We start from the raw sequence: 15,371 nt of genomic DNA, 5'->3' as shown, positions 1-15,371 counted from the left end.
TGTAACAAGGCCTCAGCGTAGGACCTAATGTGTCAGAAGAAGCTCAAAAGCAGACAATAAGGAAAACGTGAAGTGATTTTTTGCCTTAATTTGTGTGTGTGTGTGTGTGTGTGTGTATATATATGTTTTATTAGAAAATTAAGAACACAGAGAAAATATTCCACAATATGCTCACATGTTTTCTAGAAATCTCTACTTTGTTTAAATTATATTAAATTTATTCTAATTTTCTACCAAAATAACTATAAATTACATTATTTAAATTGGATTAAATATGATTAAATTAAATTATGTAAAGTATTAAATATTGCATTAATACAATATTAACAAAATTTGTCTTTCCAAAAAGAAGTCATTAGTGTATACTATCTAAAAATAACAATAGATAAATAAAACTAGATTAAAAAATAAATAAAGGGCCATGGTGTTCTTAAATAGCACACAACACTCCTACTAAATAAGCTCCCAATTTATAACTCCTGAAATATATAAATCACTTCTGCTTCTTGGATAGGCTACATTTTTCAAAGAGAAGTTTAAAGATAAGCACCTCACTGATATATTAATCCTCACTTAGGTTGCTTGGTTGTAGTAAAGCAAACTCAAACTAATCAAAAATTCATGCTACTGAGACAGCTCAAGGACCTGTGAGATCAATTGAATGAGCAAAGTTAAACTAGAGGGGGAAACATGTTATTCTAAAATTAGTATAGGTCTAGGATTATCTAGTTACTTTCCACCTTAATCATAGAGGAAAACTAGATTCACGCTTTAAAAGACCCTAGAGGTCAGCTAGTGGAATCCCTTCATTATCCAAATGAAGAAACGGCATGTCACTGAGTACAGTCTGACCCTAATCATTCCAGCCAGAGAGCACATTGAACAATTATGACCCTCTCCCACTTGTCTCATACTGAATGGCCTCAGCAAGACCAGCAACTGCAGCTACAGGTTGCAATACCCTTCTCTTATAATGGTTCGTCTGCCCAAAACTCTTCCAAGTCTTATAATTGCCCTGTTAACACATGCTCACTCTTTAAGATTTAATTGAATCTTAAATATTTAATTGAATCAACTCCTCCAAGAAGCATTTCTTGAACCTGAGCCTTGAGTGTTAGTTAAATCTTTTCTGTTCTTCCAGAATATCTCATGCATTTTCCTCATTCATTCATTCATTCATTCAACTGTTCAAATATTGAGTGTCCATTCAGGGACACTAGGCTGAATGTTTGGGATACTGAGATGACAAACACAGTTTCTGTTCTGGGGGAGCTCCAGTTTTGGTTGCTGCTGATACTGACCCTCAACACACCTATCTATTTTCTCTCAGGGATCAACTACGAGCCGCTTTTGTAGCACCAACATATATGGCATATAGGGGCTCAATAAATCTTTCTTCAATTGCACTTTTGTAAGAATTAGAATTTAAAATTTTCATGTTTTAATGAGTGAAATGATCCATAAGCAAATCTTAATCTTTAAAGCAATGGCAGATATATTCTAATAAGTATCTATGTATGCTGTACTTCTTTTACCAAGGAATGGGTGTTTATGAACTGTTACCAGTTTTGATATTTATTAATTATTCTTCAATTGATGGCATACTTGTAATAGTTTGTTATTCTGTGAATGAAGGTTAATTTAGAGGATCCTCTCTCTCTGAGAAAATTTCAGAAAGAAAGAGATGTTCATATTTCAGAAGGTATACCCAATAGCTTCTCATCAAGAGACAGTCATATTTCCACATTTCAGCTTCCACTGTGTTCATTCAGAAACCATTTGTTAAGACTCTAAGTATCAGGCCCTTTGATGGTGGGGAGCAGACAATAGGTAAGGACTCAGTGATGAGGAAAATAGACAATGCTCTTATCCTAATGATACTTCCATACTACTGTAGGGTTATGGATAAAATTTCATCCTATAAACAAAAATAATAAATGTATTGTGATAGTCCACTTTGTGTTACTATAACAAAATACCTGACATTGGGTACTTTATAACAAAAAAGCTAAAATGGCTCATGATTCTGGTGTCTAGAGGGTCTAAATGGCATGATGCCAGGATTCTCATGAGGGTCCCCTGGCTGCATCACAATGTGGGAGAGAAGAGGGAAAAGGATTGATTGCATTCAGAAATGCATGGGGTGATCTCATTTTATAACAATCTACTCTAAAGAGAACTAATTCAGCCTTCAAGAACTACATTAGTCCTTGTAATGCTGAAGGTGGGGTGCCAATAACCTAATTACTTTTCAGTAGGCCCTACCTCTGATTTCTTTTTGTTCTTTTTTGGTACTGGGGATTGAACCCAGGGCTGCTTTACCACTAAACTACATCCTCAGTCCTTTTTATTTTGAGATATGGTCTTACTAAATTGCTGACAATAGTCTTGAACTTGCAATCCTCCTGTCTCAGCCTTCCCAGTCACTGGGATTACAGGCATGTGTCATCAGGCAGGCTAGGCCTTACCTCTTAAAGATCCACCATCTCTCAATATTATTACATTGAGGGGCCAAACTTCTGCACAGCAAGTTTGAGGGAACACACTCAAAGCAAACATGACGTGCATTAGCAAAAGATTTTAAGAATGGAAAGACATGTGTTAAGCCCTAAATTTTAGAATTGCTAGGTTTCTTTCTTGACTTCTATCTGATTTTCACCTTTTTTTGGTAAGTTTTAAAACCTCCCAAATTCAGTCTGCCACCATTCTCTCTTTTCTTCTCAAAAGTAAGCTTTTAGAAGGAATCACTTCTTCTTGCTGCCTCCATTTGTTTCCTTGACCTTCACTTTTCAACCTGTAGCAAACTGGCCTCCAACTCTACAACTCTATTAAACCCACTGCAACAAAGAGTATCACTAATATCCACACTAATATCCACACTAAAAGTCCAGAAGATGATTTTCAGCTTTCACCCTTATTGGCCATTTTGCTACTCTTGATGTAGCTGTCGGATCATTCTGAGTCCAATACCATGGCTTCCAGACTGTTCCAATCTTTCTGGTCTCTGTTACAGACTCTCAGGCCCTGCTTTTCCCAACTTGGCACTGCTGCTCGGATTTCCATCTTTGTTCTCCCACTGTCTCTATGGAGACTCTACTCTCTCCTGCCAAAGCTCATCCTATCCCAGCCTGGACTATCCCCCAGCACTAAAGTCTCTCATAAATATTTTTTAAAACTTTTGGCCATAATCTCCCTCCTAAAATTCTGACTTATACAGACAACTGTCTGCTAGACATATATGCTTCATGATCTCACAGGATCCTAGAGGTCACGTTCCCATGTGAAACCCATCATCATACCATCTATAATCTACTCATCCACCAGAATTCACAATTTCAGCTAGTAACACCCCCAGACAGAAACCTAAGTCATTTTTTCCTAGTCCTCATTATGCATTTAATCACTAAATCATATTAATTTAGTTGCTGGTTTTCCCATAGAATCTACTAGTCCCTTTCATCCGTATTCCCATAACCTGAATGTAGATTATCATCTTTCCTTGAACAAATGCATGAGCCTTCTAAGCCATTTCTCCACCCCTTCCTGGTCTACTTTAAACCCATGATTTATGATCCAAAGGAACAAATAGACTGAGAGATCCTGAGCCGAATGAACAAACAGCTAGAGATTACACTTTTGATTATATGGATTTTAACCCAATAGCTCTTAAATCAGATTAAAACAGAATGACCCAGATTGGTTTGAGCAGGGTATGAGCAGGAGTGTGAAAGAGACAGAAGAGTGGGTGAATAGGGGTAAGATTTGGCTAACTGAAAAGAACTCCCTTTTCCAACACATTTTAAAAACTTCTCAGTAGCAAAGCACTTCCACAAACTATTAGAGAATTGGTGCTAGTTTTTTAAACTCCCATGAGAACTTTGGAAGCCTCTGGAAAAAAAGAGCATCATGCTTAAGATTGATATAATCAACATTTGGGCTTCCCACAAGCGATGCCTCGTGTTGTTTTAGCTGGTATTGACTCACTGTCTCACCAAGCATGACACAGCTTTAGATTCTCAGGACATGGCCTGCTTTTCTCTATTACATGTGCCAGCAACTGGCAGAGTGGGAGTCCTCCAGTGTGGAGCTGTCTGCAACTAAGCACAATTCAGACATTATAAAAAAAAAAAAAAAAAAACAGTTGTCAAGTCGACCTTGTAATCCTGGAGCTTTATAAAAGAGGCAGAGAGGACTTGAGTGTGTTAAAAATCACAGACCTAGGCATCCTCTGTTTTCCAAAACAGAAACTGCGGAAAACTTTTAGTCAGCTCTTTTCCCCATTAATTGCTTATTCTATTGAGGTCAGTAAATGTTTTTCTTTAAGATGCCAATGAAAAGGCAAAGCAAGTTATGTTTTCAAGCCTCTCAGAGATACTCTTGGTGAGATAACATACAGAGCTATAGCAGCTCTGGAAAGGAAGCAAAGGAAATGCCATTCTCAAAATCCACCTCAACCCTTCTCTAGTTCTACCCTTTCATGCTTCCCAGTCTGGAGGCCCATCTTCCTCCCTCTGAGTGGCCCTTGCTGTTGGCCTGACTGAGCAAGGTAGGCCAAGGCACCAGCAGCTGGAGTGGATGCTGCTGTGATTGGAGCAGGTGACTGAAATCAGTAGAATAAAATTCAGAACCTGCCTCAACAGGTTCCTTTTTCCTGCTTCTCCCTAGTTCACCTCCCAGTTGAACCACAGAGATTGCTACTTGCTGTCCTCATTCATGACTGGTCTTCATGAAGCCTAGTCCTCTCAGCAACACACTCTGAACTCCCCAGCTGGTTAAGAAGAGGGAGAAAACACGCCTAGAGATGTGACAGTTGGCCCAGACCACTGTTTACATGTGACTAACATGACTGTATGGTATCTATAGTTCTTGTGTACTAGGAACTGAAATTTACCAAAGTGAATACCTAGAAAATAAACACAAGCAACCGGAGACTAGAGGCCATTCCAATTTCTGGCCTCTACCAAAACTTCAAGGCCAGGTCAGGAAGGACTCAGGATTAGTTGTATAAATGGAAATCTTTGAAGCTCATTTTAGGTCAGCATCATCTGTGACCCTAAGATCACTGATGGGTAAGGGTTGTGCAATGCTCTGGGGTCCAGATTTCTATAACCTATCCTATTTTTTATTTCCCCCAGGACAGGTTCTCACTATGTGACCCAGGCTGGCCCTGAAGTTCTGGGCTTAAGTGATCCTCTCACCTCAGCCTTCTAAGTAGCTAAGACTACAGATCCACACACAGCACCCTACATCACCCTATATTTTTGAGCAAGATTTAGAATAGAATTGATCTCCACAAGGTCATAGTGTAGAACCTAACTTGGTCCCTTGGTTGGTTCCAAATCAGGATGAAGTAGAAACCTGAGAAGGAAGGCCCCATTTATTCTCATAGAATACTGCCTCTCAACTCGCATTAAAATTTCTTATGTTATTAATCATATGGGAAGGAATTAAATGAAAAATATGTTTTAATCACAGAAGTTTGTCCTAAAACCTAATAAAGCAATTAATAAAACTAAAGGGAGAAATCCTAAAATCTTGTTACTAGGAACATGAACCTAAGGATTACAGGATAAAAATTGCCCTTCCCCCTTCTACAACTGGGGAAAAAGAGCCACAGAAAGATTTCCATTTGCTGATTGCTTAGATCTTACTTTCTTAGTCATTCTTGCTTGGATCTTACATTCTTGGTCAATCTGAAGGACTTGAGCAAATTTTGTGTAAAAAATATTGTTACCTAAGTAAGACTGCATGAAGGGCAAGAATATAGCTTTGAAACAGGGAGGGGTGGTATAATCCTATTACTGAAGTTCCTTCAAGTGATAACAAAATTGCACAATGAGCTATTTATATACATGCATATGTAACCCATTCTATGCTTATTCCATCAAAATAGAATAGAAAGTTTTGCAAAAGGAAAGACTAAATCAAAACTGAGTATTTATAAAATCTATTATGTGAAAGTTGGTATTGCTGGTGGTAATGGGGATATGAGATGAAACTGTACATGCTCTTAATAAACCTATAATAAAATTAAAGCATAAAAACAATAAGTCTATAATATATTAAACAATGTTACAATTTAATAATGGGTTAAAAGCACCAGTTTGGGCAGAAGGCTGAGTAGGATTTATGGCTCTCTCATTATCTTGCTGTGTGGTCATGGGCTACTTTTCTATGCCTGAGCTTCTTCTCATGCCACAGGACTGTTGTAAGGATTAATGGGATAATGCGTGTCAGGCTGGTAGCATAGCGTTTGGCCCCTAGTAAGCTCAGTAAAATCAGGTATGTCTGTCTGTCTGTTTTTAAATGACATCACAGGACAATGATGACTAATTGCCAAATTATAATTATATTGGTAGATTGTAGTTTATTACGATAGCTAATAACTGTTCTGAGTAGTACTGTTGTCAAGGAAACCTTTGGAAAATAAGGTTAGCCTTACTTCTAGGATTGCATTTATTTTCTCTTATTTTGTTTTTCATCTCTTGCCCCTTAAAGATGGATTTAATCTAACCACTGATATATTAACTTGGGTCACTGTATGAATTCTTTAAATGTGGTAGTGAGAGTGAGGGGAGAAGTGGGAAGAAAAGGTATCATCATATAATTAGATATAACTTAAAGATTAGTTATAATTTAAACATGTTTAAGATTTTTTCCAGATTTTTCTACTGATGTGCAAAACATAAATGTATGGATGGATCTTTATATAAATGCAAATACATTAGTGGGTATTTCTTTAGTGGCAAATGCAAGGGTCAGTGTTTTCTACATTGAGTTTCATAAATGAATAATTATCAGGAAACTTCAAAGGAATCTCTACCTTACACATTACAGATATACAAAAGAAAAATTTTGTGGATGACCACAGAGTTTACCATAGATTTAAAGATTTGTCTTCATATATAAAAGATAATCAATACCACAACTTAGAATGACTGAAATAGTACAAATAAATCTCAAGTGTTTGAAAATTTAAAAATCACTACACACTACTTTATCCTTGGTGTCTGGTGTCTCCTTACTGTCTTTTGTGTTGTGTTTGTGTGCGTTCATCATCTATTCATCTGAGGGATTGGAAATGGAATGCACAGACTTAATTAGTTTTTAAGAGTAATATGAGCCACACAGCTGGTTCTCTAAGTACGCTGAGTATGTGCTCTCCCACCCTTGGAATTATAGGGCACCTCATCCTGTCAAATGGATGGTTTATCCATAATATTCATTTATTCAAGAGTGATATAATTGACACTCAAAGAATGCATCAAAACTCTTTTTTAAAAGATGAATATATAATAAAATTATTTGCTATTTTCTTTACTTCACATTATAGAGACTAAAGCACCTTTAAGATTTTGGATATATTGTTATTTTGTTTTGATACACATCCTCCAGGAATCACAAAGAAATGGATAATTTGAACTTCATGTGATAATGATGAGTTACACAAAACTCATCAACTCCAATAACCAGAAATCCGCAAGAAAATCAAAGCAAGCAAACCAAAAATATCTCCAAGAAACCAAAATAAATAAATTCTATCAAATTCTTCAACAAAGATTATACACTGTAGCCCTTTGAACAGCATTATCTTTACCTACAAGCTTGGCTATCTGATTAAAAGTAAATTCCAAGTTAAAAGTAATAATATTAGAAATTTTTTAAAAAAGCAAGTTAAAGAGTTTCAGGGATGCCTAAAATAAGGAGGAAATAACAACAAAAATAAAAAATAAATTATATAAGAGAAAAAACAATATGCCAATATAGGATATTTACTAGTAAGGCAAGCAAACAATGTCTTAATAAGTATCTTTACTATTGCACTTTAATCATGCTCTTTATGATGACAAGTCTCTAAGGTTAATGTCTACACTATTTAAAGGTATGCCTGACTTTGTATTTTCATTCAAAGTGGCTTAAAAACAATACAAAGCTAACAACTGAGCCAGATATAATTTATTCCCAAAATTTCCTTCTGAGAAACATTCTACCCACCTCTTATGTTTTGCTACAATAACAGTTTACTTTTATTCTTGGCTAGAATTCATTGAAGTAAGAGTATGTCAATTATTTCAGAAATGAAATTGTTTGGTTTGAGGATGGAATGAGAAGAAATTCTGATTATATGTAAATCAGAATGCTTACTTTAGTCAAAATACATTTTCAGATGTTCATGTAACATCTCAAGAAAGTGTTTTCCATCAGCTACCAAAATACTTGTAAGAAAATAAGATAGTCTCGGTAATACTCTCCAGGAAAAGTGGGATTTAAGAACAACCACACTCTCTTAACAAAATATTTAATTTATTAACTTTCTGATTCTTTCTTTCTCTTAATCCTCTAATAAAATTTTGCTTCCAAGAATTCATGGAACTTTGAAAATTAGGGAATTTACTTTTATAGTTTTCATGCATCAGACCAGGCAAAATTAAGTCATTTTATTGTCCCTTGTATCTGAACTGTAAAGAACTTTAGATTTAAATAACTACTGGTGCCCATTTACATTTAGTTTACTTTCTAAAGGTGAAGAACATAAAAACAATAAAATCTTAAGGAATGCTGATTGTATATTTTATTGTATGTAAAATAAGTCAAACTAAAAGAAAATTTTAAAAGTCATTAGCCTGGGCAGTGGTGCACTCCTGTAATCCCAGTGGCTCTGGAGGCTGAGGCAGGAGTATCATAAGTTCAAGGCCAGCCTGACCTATCTAGCGAGACCCTATTTAAAAAAAAAAAATTAGAAAGATCTGGGGTTGTAGCTCAGTGGTAAAGCTACTAGGGTTCAACCATGAGCACACATATACCCCCCCAAAAAAACACCCTTAAGAAACGACAGTAATAAATTTTACTGGCAAGATCCATAGATGGTTGCTAAAATTAGAAGAGGAAAATTTGAGAAGAAGATATTTGCATAGTCTCAAAGTATGAAGATAATTATAAATTATAAAGGGGGAAATAGTAATTTCATAGCATAGAACCTGGCAGACACCACCTTAACAAGGTAACCAAACTTACAATCAACATTAAGACACATTATCATCATGTACCCACTGATATGATGGGCCAACATCACTTCTGCAGAATTTTCATCAAAAATGCATAACTTCAATCTAATCATGAGTAGACATCAGACCAACCCAAATTAAAGGACTAGGTCCTGCAAAATCAGCAACCAGTCCTCAAAAAGTGCCAGAGTCACAAATGACAAGAACAAACTGTTACAGATTGGAGGACACTCAGGAAACATACCTAAATTCAGTTTGGTATATTGAATTTAGCTCTACAACATTTTGAAAATTCTATTCTAGGAAAAAAAAAATCTGGCAAAATCAGAACACAGTCTGTACTAATATTATTATGCCAGAAGTAGTTTGTTTAGTTTTGACAATGGTAACTCCAGCTATGTAAGCCATTGATATTCAGGAATCCAGGTTAAGGTTACTTTTGCAAGTTTTCTACAAGACTAAAATTATATCAAAATAAAAAAAGTTAAGAAAAAGTTGTCATCTTCATCCACATGAAGGTGATTCCACAACACTCTGAATTCTCTGGATTTTTTGTTAATACGTTAGTGATTAATGAGCAGGGAGAAATGAGCAGGTTAAAAATGGATAGTGCAACTGACCAAATGTTTAGTCAAATGGCAAGATCAAAGGAAATGTACCAGATGTTTCCCAATAGCTCTACACATGGAGGTACCTAGGCTCAGCAGGGATCCCACTGTAAAAAGAAACCAGAGACTCCAACTCTGGTTTCAACCACAACATAAAGAATGACCTATAAATTCCTATTCTCTCCCAAGAATACCATTTCTATTACTATTTCTCAATACTCTAGAACAAATATACCTATAATCCCCCGGAATTTAGTTTCTCTTTATATGTATGCATAAATTCACAGAGATTTAAAGTTTAATGTAGCAAAAGTTTGCATCTTGAAATAAATATCTTTCTTAATGAATTAATTTCAACACAGAAAGTTACCAAAAAATACATCACTAAAAGTTTCTAAATGTAGTTCTTCCTCAAAATAAGATATTTGCTTCCTAATCATCATTGGTTACATTTTTCATCAAATTATTATCATATAAATAGCTACACTATTAAAACACAACATCCCCTTCACAAAGTTGAAACACTGCTGTAGAGGGAGAATTCCAAGGATGACCTTGGTTAGTGTTTAAATTTGTTTTTGAGGAAGAATTGCTTTTTTTCCTCCTCTATTTTTGTCCTCTACCAGGAAGTTTATGGGATAACTAGATAAACATCAGAATAATCATGACCATTTTATACTATACATTCCTCAAAAACTGTTGTACACTCTTATTTGTATATAATTAAGGAAATCTTTGGAAAAAAACCAAATACAGCTTTATTTTTAGCCACTGCTTCTAAGTGAAATTATCTTGAATATATGACAATATTCTCGGATTTTAAGTAGAAGTTCTGCCTTTCTAAAATCCTTAAAATTCAGGAATCCAGGTTAAGCACACTTTTGCAAGTTTTCTACAAGACTAAAATTATATCAAAATAAAAAGTTAAGAAAAAGTTGCCATCTTCATCCACATGAAGGTGATTCCACAATTCTCTGAATTCTCTGGATTTTTTGTAAATACATTAGTGATTACTTTAAAGGCAATTTCAACCATTTATTTTAGCAAAACTGAGAATTCATAAAATCTTGATGGCTCTCTTGCCTGCTCCAAAGAAACAACTTGAAATTCAATGTTACAAGTATTCAATGTCACAAGCACTCTCTATGAAGAGTAACAACAAAAGTAGACTTTGGAGAGTTCCTTTGAATTAATTCCTAAGAAAATTTCAAAAGGCAAAAATAATGTGAGGATAAGAATTAATTATGAGAATTAACCAAATCTATCCATCCTTGAGCACTATCAGAATCAAGGAATATGATGATAGAGATTGTAAGAAATAAATTAGAATTCTTAAAGAAACACAGGGAAGAACAGCCCAAAGGCTCAAAGGAAATATAACAGTCTTTAAATGATCCAACGGATTTCCAAGCAAATACAAATAGCAAAAACAGAAGAACAAAGAAGCATTAACTGTTCTTATTTACTGGCACAATGTATCCTCAACTTATCTGAGACTGCATCAGGATGAGATGCGCAAAGTATAATCTGAATATTAAAAATCAAGATATTGGGGCTGGGGATATAGCTTAGTTGGTAGAGTGCTTGCCTTGCATGTACAAGGTCCTGGGATCGAACCCAGGACCACAAAAAAAAAATCAAGTTATTAACTTATCCACATTAAATATTGATTTTTTTAATTTTTATTTTTTAGTTGTAGTTGGACACAATACCTTTGTTTTATTTATTCATTTTTATGAGGATAGAACCCAGGGCCTTGCAAGCGCTAGGCAAGCACTATACCGCTGAGCCACAAATCCAACCCTGAATATTCATTTTTAAAAAAGAATTTAAACCTGGAGAGGACTATTGTCAATCTAGCCCAACCTAAAATCAATTAGGTACCCATAACTCCCTCTAAAAGCCATGCATTCACATGACTGGAGATGATTTCACTTGTTATATCCCATATAGTTTGAACCATTGATCAAATGAGGTAAGAATGAGTGATCCTTTGAATCCTTCCTAATTCTGAAATGGGAGACATAAAACTAAGATATTTGAGTTTTAAATGGCCAACTTTTTTTGAAAAACCAGGCTCTCAACCCTGTTTTATTTTCCCATTTCCCTGATACGGATACAAATACCAAAAATGTTTTACTTTTCCCCTTTACATACATTAACACTGTAATTAACAGGATAGCAGTCATAATGCAACTAATAAGTACATCTGGGGCTTCCTTTGGGTGGATTCATATTCTAAGCAGCTTAAATAAACTGCCAAAAGCCACAGGGTAGTAATTGGTATAGTTGATGGTCAAAATCTGGCAATCTGATCCTAAGCCAAAGTAAATGACAAGTACAATTTACTGGCTGACTTCATTGAAATATAATAGGCAGCCCCAGGAGAAACTAAAAAAGACACTCCACCTTCAGTGATGAAGAGCAATCTGGACAGCGTAACAAACAGGAGCTCCAACAGCCCATATAGTGGAACAGCTGTTACTATTACTCAGCCTCAGACAGGCTGGAGTTCCTAAATCCTTTGATGAGTTTTTCAATGGAAGTTGGAAATACAGATTTATAACTGAAGCCTATTGATTTATAAATGTTGCCACTTATTTCAACTTTTTTCCTAAAAATCCCACTGGTCTGCCCACATTTAGGGGGAGGGCAGGAATTATATCTCATTTTTCTTGGTATCTCCAATGTCTAATATGTTGCTGGCACACAGTACATGCAAATAGGTTGAGTTCAGCTGTTAAAACTCCCACCATTTTATCTTGGCCATTTTTTTTAATCTTAGTTGGAATTCATTAATTTATTCAAGAAATATTTATTGAGTACTATAATGTATAGAAACTGCTCTAGACATTTGGAACACAACAATGGGGGGGAACAGACAAAATCAGAGAGAGAGACAATATATTGTATTTTAGTGAAAGAAACAGGCAAAAAGTATGGAAAAAAAAAAAGAAAAAGAAAAAAAATCACATAAACTGAGGTGTTGTGAAGGCCTGGAAAAGGTTAACTTTGATTTGAACTTATGCTACAGAGAGCTAAAGAATGATGATACTTAGAAAGTCAGATACAATAGTATGCTTTTAGGGACATACTGGTTATTACTCCACAAATAGGTTACAAATATGTAAGCAATTTAAAGGAAAGAGTGTTCTTGAAAGAGAGAGTGCTTTCTTCAGAAGTAGAACAATACCATCTTGCTTCTTGGCTTGAAAGGAAGTATTGATCAGTAGTTAGTGAGTCAAAGGTTAATAACTTGGGGCTGATTATTTCTGTTATCAGACTCATGATTAATGATGAGATGTCCTCTGGCTCCTTGTAAATACAGGAACCTCTTTTTTAGTGCTTTTACTAGGGACCAAGGAATTATGTTATCCTCTTTTGATTCCACTGTAGGGGGAAGGGTCCTGTAGAAAGTACAGGGCAATCATCAAAACTGCAAACTTAGAACAACATAAATCTAATTGGCAACCTATGGTAAAACACTAGCTATGACATGCAACTCTCTTGCTCTCATGTATTATCATTCCAAAACACTACATGCTGAGCTAATAAAACTTCTCCCTCCAATTTGCTTTGGAAACGGATGTAGTTTCAGATATCTGGCTGGTGCTGCTAGACAGCTGCTGGCACTTACAAATAGGACAGTTACACCATAGCCATTTAAAAATGCACAGACTTGACCCATGCCTCTCACCAAATCACTTATATCTATATCTATTTCATAACTTGTAATCTAAGTAAAAATAGTCCATGTTGACGCTTCTGAAAATAAAATATGCTAAAACAATTGCATCTTTGTATCTTCAAGTAGGCTTTAAAATAATGCACTATTCCTAAAGCTGGAAAGAATACATTAATTTCTCATTGTCTTTATATAAAAATGAGATTTTACTCAACCTGCTCTTTTTGAAAGAAACAATACTTTCTTTGTTAGCCAAGCCAAACACAGATCTCATGCCAATGTAGTTAGTTTCTCTCATGGATATCAGCCAAAAGTATATTTTGAGAAATAAAGTTGCAAATCAATGAAATTAGGAAACAGAAGTAATTATTATCAGGTAACTAAAGATAAAAATGTGGAAAAAATCAATGAAAATCAATGTGATGAAATAAAAGCACACCACTCAAACTGTGCCCGTGAAAGAAAAACATTCATCAACTCATCTACAGCAGATAGTCATATTTAGACTAAATCTTCCCTAAATGTGTAGCTATCAAACCATATGATTCACTCAAATACTTTAGTCTATCCATCTAAACATTTTTGGTTTAATCAATGGAAGTCTAATTGGCCTTGATCTTGTATCAAATAGATGAACACTGATAAAGCAATTTAACACAGATCCTTGATTTATTAAATCTAAAATGCACATCGTGAGATGGTTGCAGATCTCTTTTGACCCAAAGAAATAAGTAATAATTGCATTTACAGTATAAAGTGGACATCAGCAATAATCAACTGCTGACACCAATATATTTATATAATTGTATAAATATATTTATTTATAATCTATGTTAAAGGTTTTTAACATCTAGAAATGAAAATTTTTTTAAAAGTCTACTGAAATTTACTTTTTAAAGTGTCTCTCAACCTACTCTTTAATTCAGTTGGCGTGCAGTTACTAAAGAAGCTTTCAATAGTTATTCTGAGGATTTAGGATAATGTCATTCAGTATGGGTTTTTTTTTTCTTTTTTGTGTGTTTAGTTTTAAATTATATTTTTAAAATCTTCCATACTTTATAGGTAACTTTGGCAGAAATGATATATATGTCTTACTTATCATAAAATTGCATCAAGCCTATATATAACTCCACTGCTAACCCCTGCTGGACAAGCTTAAGCCCTGGGTGGGGAGATTCTTGCATTTCGCACTTCCAGTCAGGACAATACAAAGAACAGTCTCACTCATCTAGTCCACCAAAACTTAAAACAACAATCAAGCCACGAGTGGTGTGTCCCAGCAAATAAGTGCTGCAGAATACAACCTCTGCACCAGCCCAGCCGGAGTGGGCAGCCCTCCAGTGTGTAGTTCCCCTTACCTGATGAGCGGGTGACTGGCGGCTGACCGGGACGCGCAGCGCTGTTCGCCGCTGGGCTGCTGGGAGCGCGCGTACGAGTGATAGGCGGTCAGCACCACGCCGCCGGAGTCCTCCACCTCCATCGTCAGCCGCGCATGTCTCGGCGATGGCCCCAGAACAAAGACCGGGACTAGCATGGACCAGCGCGCCGGGAGCCTGTCACCAGCCCTGCCGCGCGTCCTTGCGCCCAGAGGCTCTCTCCGCGCTGTCAGGCCGCCGGGGCACTGTGGCCCCTCCCGCGGGGCACGCAAATTAGCATACTCTGGGAACCACGCCCACTGGCGCGGGGCGGGCAAATTCGCATACATTGAAAGCCACACCCACCGGGCACCCGGCAGACTATTTAACACACACTGGGAACCACGCCCACGGGCGCAGGCGGTCTGGGGGAGGGGGATCCCTGCTTCTAGGAAACTGGAAACCTGCCTGATACTTCGGGGCTCTTGCCAGCTGCTCTAGTAAAGTTTGTGTTTTTCTTTCTTTGTTTCTTTTTTTCCTTGTCTCCCCCTCCCCCTTTCCCCTTCAAAGGAGAGGCTTATCCTGTGGCTAGGAACATTTCCTGCCTGGCAGCCAGAAGTAAGAGAAATCATGCTTTAGGCGGAGAAGGAGAGGCCAGGTCTAAAATGTGTGCTCCTGGAAGAAAGGGAGAAAATGTGACACGCTCTCATTTTAAAGC

General features: G+C 36.3%; 1 protein-coding gene across 2 annotated transcripts in view; it reads right to left on the bottom strand.

Annotated features, from left to right (window-relative positions):
- Arhgap28 (Rho GTPase activating protein 28) overlaps positions 1 to 14,910 on the bottom strand; it is a 191,378-nt gene extending 176,468 nt beyond the window's left edge. For both annotated transcript variants that reach the window (XM_046467442.2, XM_046467443.2), the window contains exon 1: positions 14,657 to 14,910. In XM_046467442.2, coding sequence (XP_046323398.1) covers positions 14,657 to 14,832 — 176 coding nt within the window. In that variant the 5' untranslated portion in view covers positions 14,833 to 14,910. The remainder of the gene's footprint in view (positions 1 to 14,656) is intronic.
- Between the last annotated feature and the right edge of the window lie 461 nt (positions 14,911 to 15,371).

Source organism: Marmota monax, unplaced genomic scaffold, assembly GCF_021218885.2.
Source record: "Marmota monax isolate L192 unplaced genomic scaffold, Marmota_monax_Labrador192_F-V1.1 WCK01_AAM20220418_F8-fsc00103, whole genome shotgun sequence".
Taxonomy (NCBI): domain Eukaryota; kingdom Metazoa; phylum Chordata; class Mammalia; order Rodentia; family Sciuridae; genus Marmota; species Marmota monax.
This window is presented reverse-complemented; position numbering and strand designations above follow the sequence as displayed.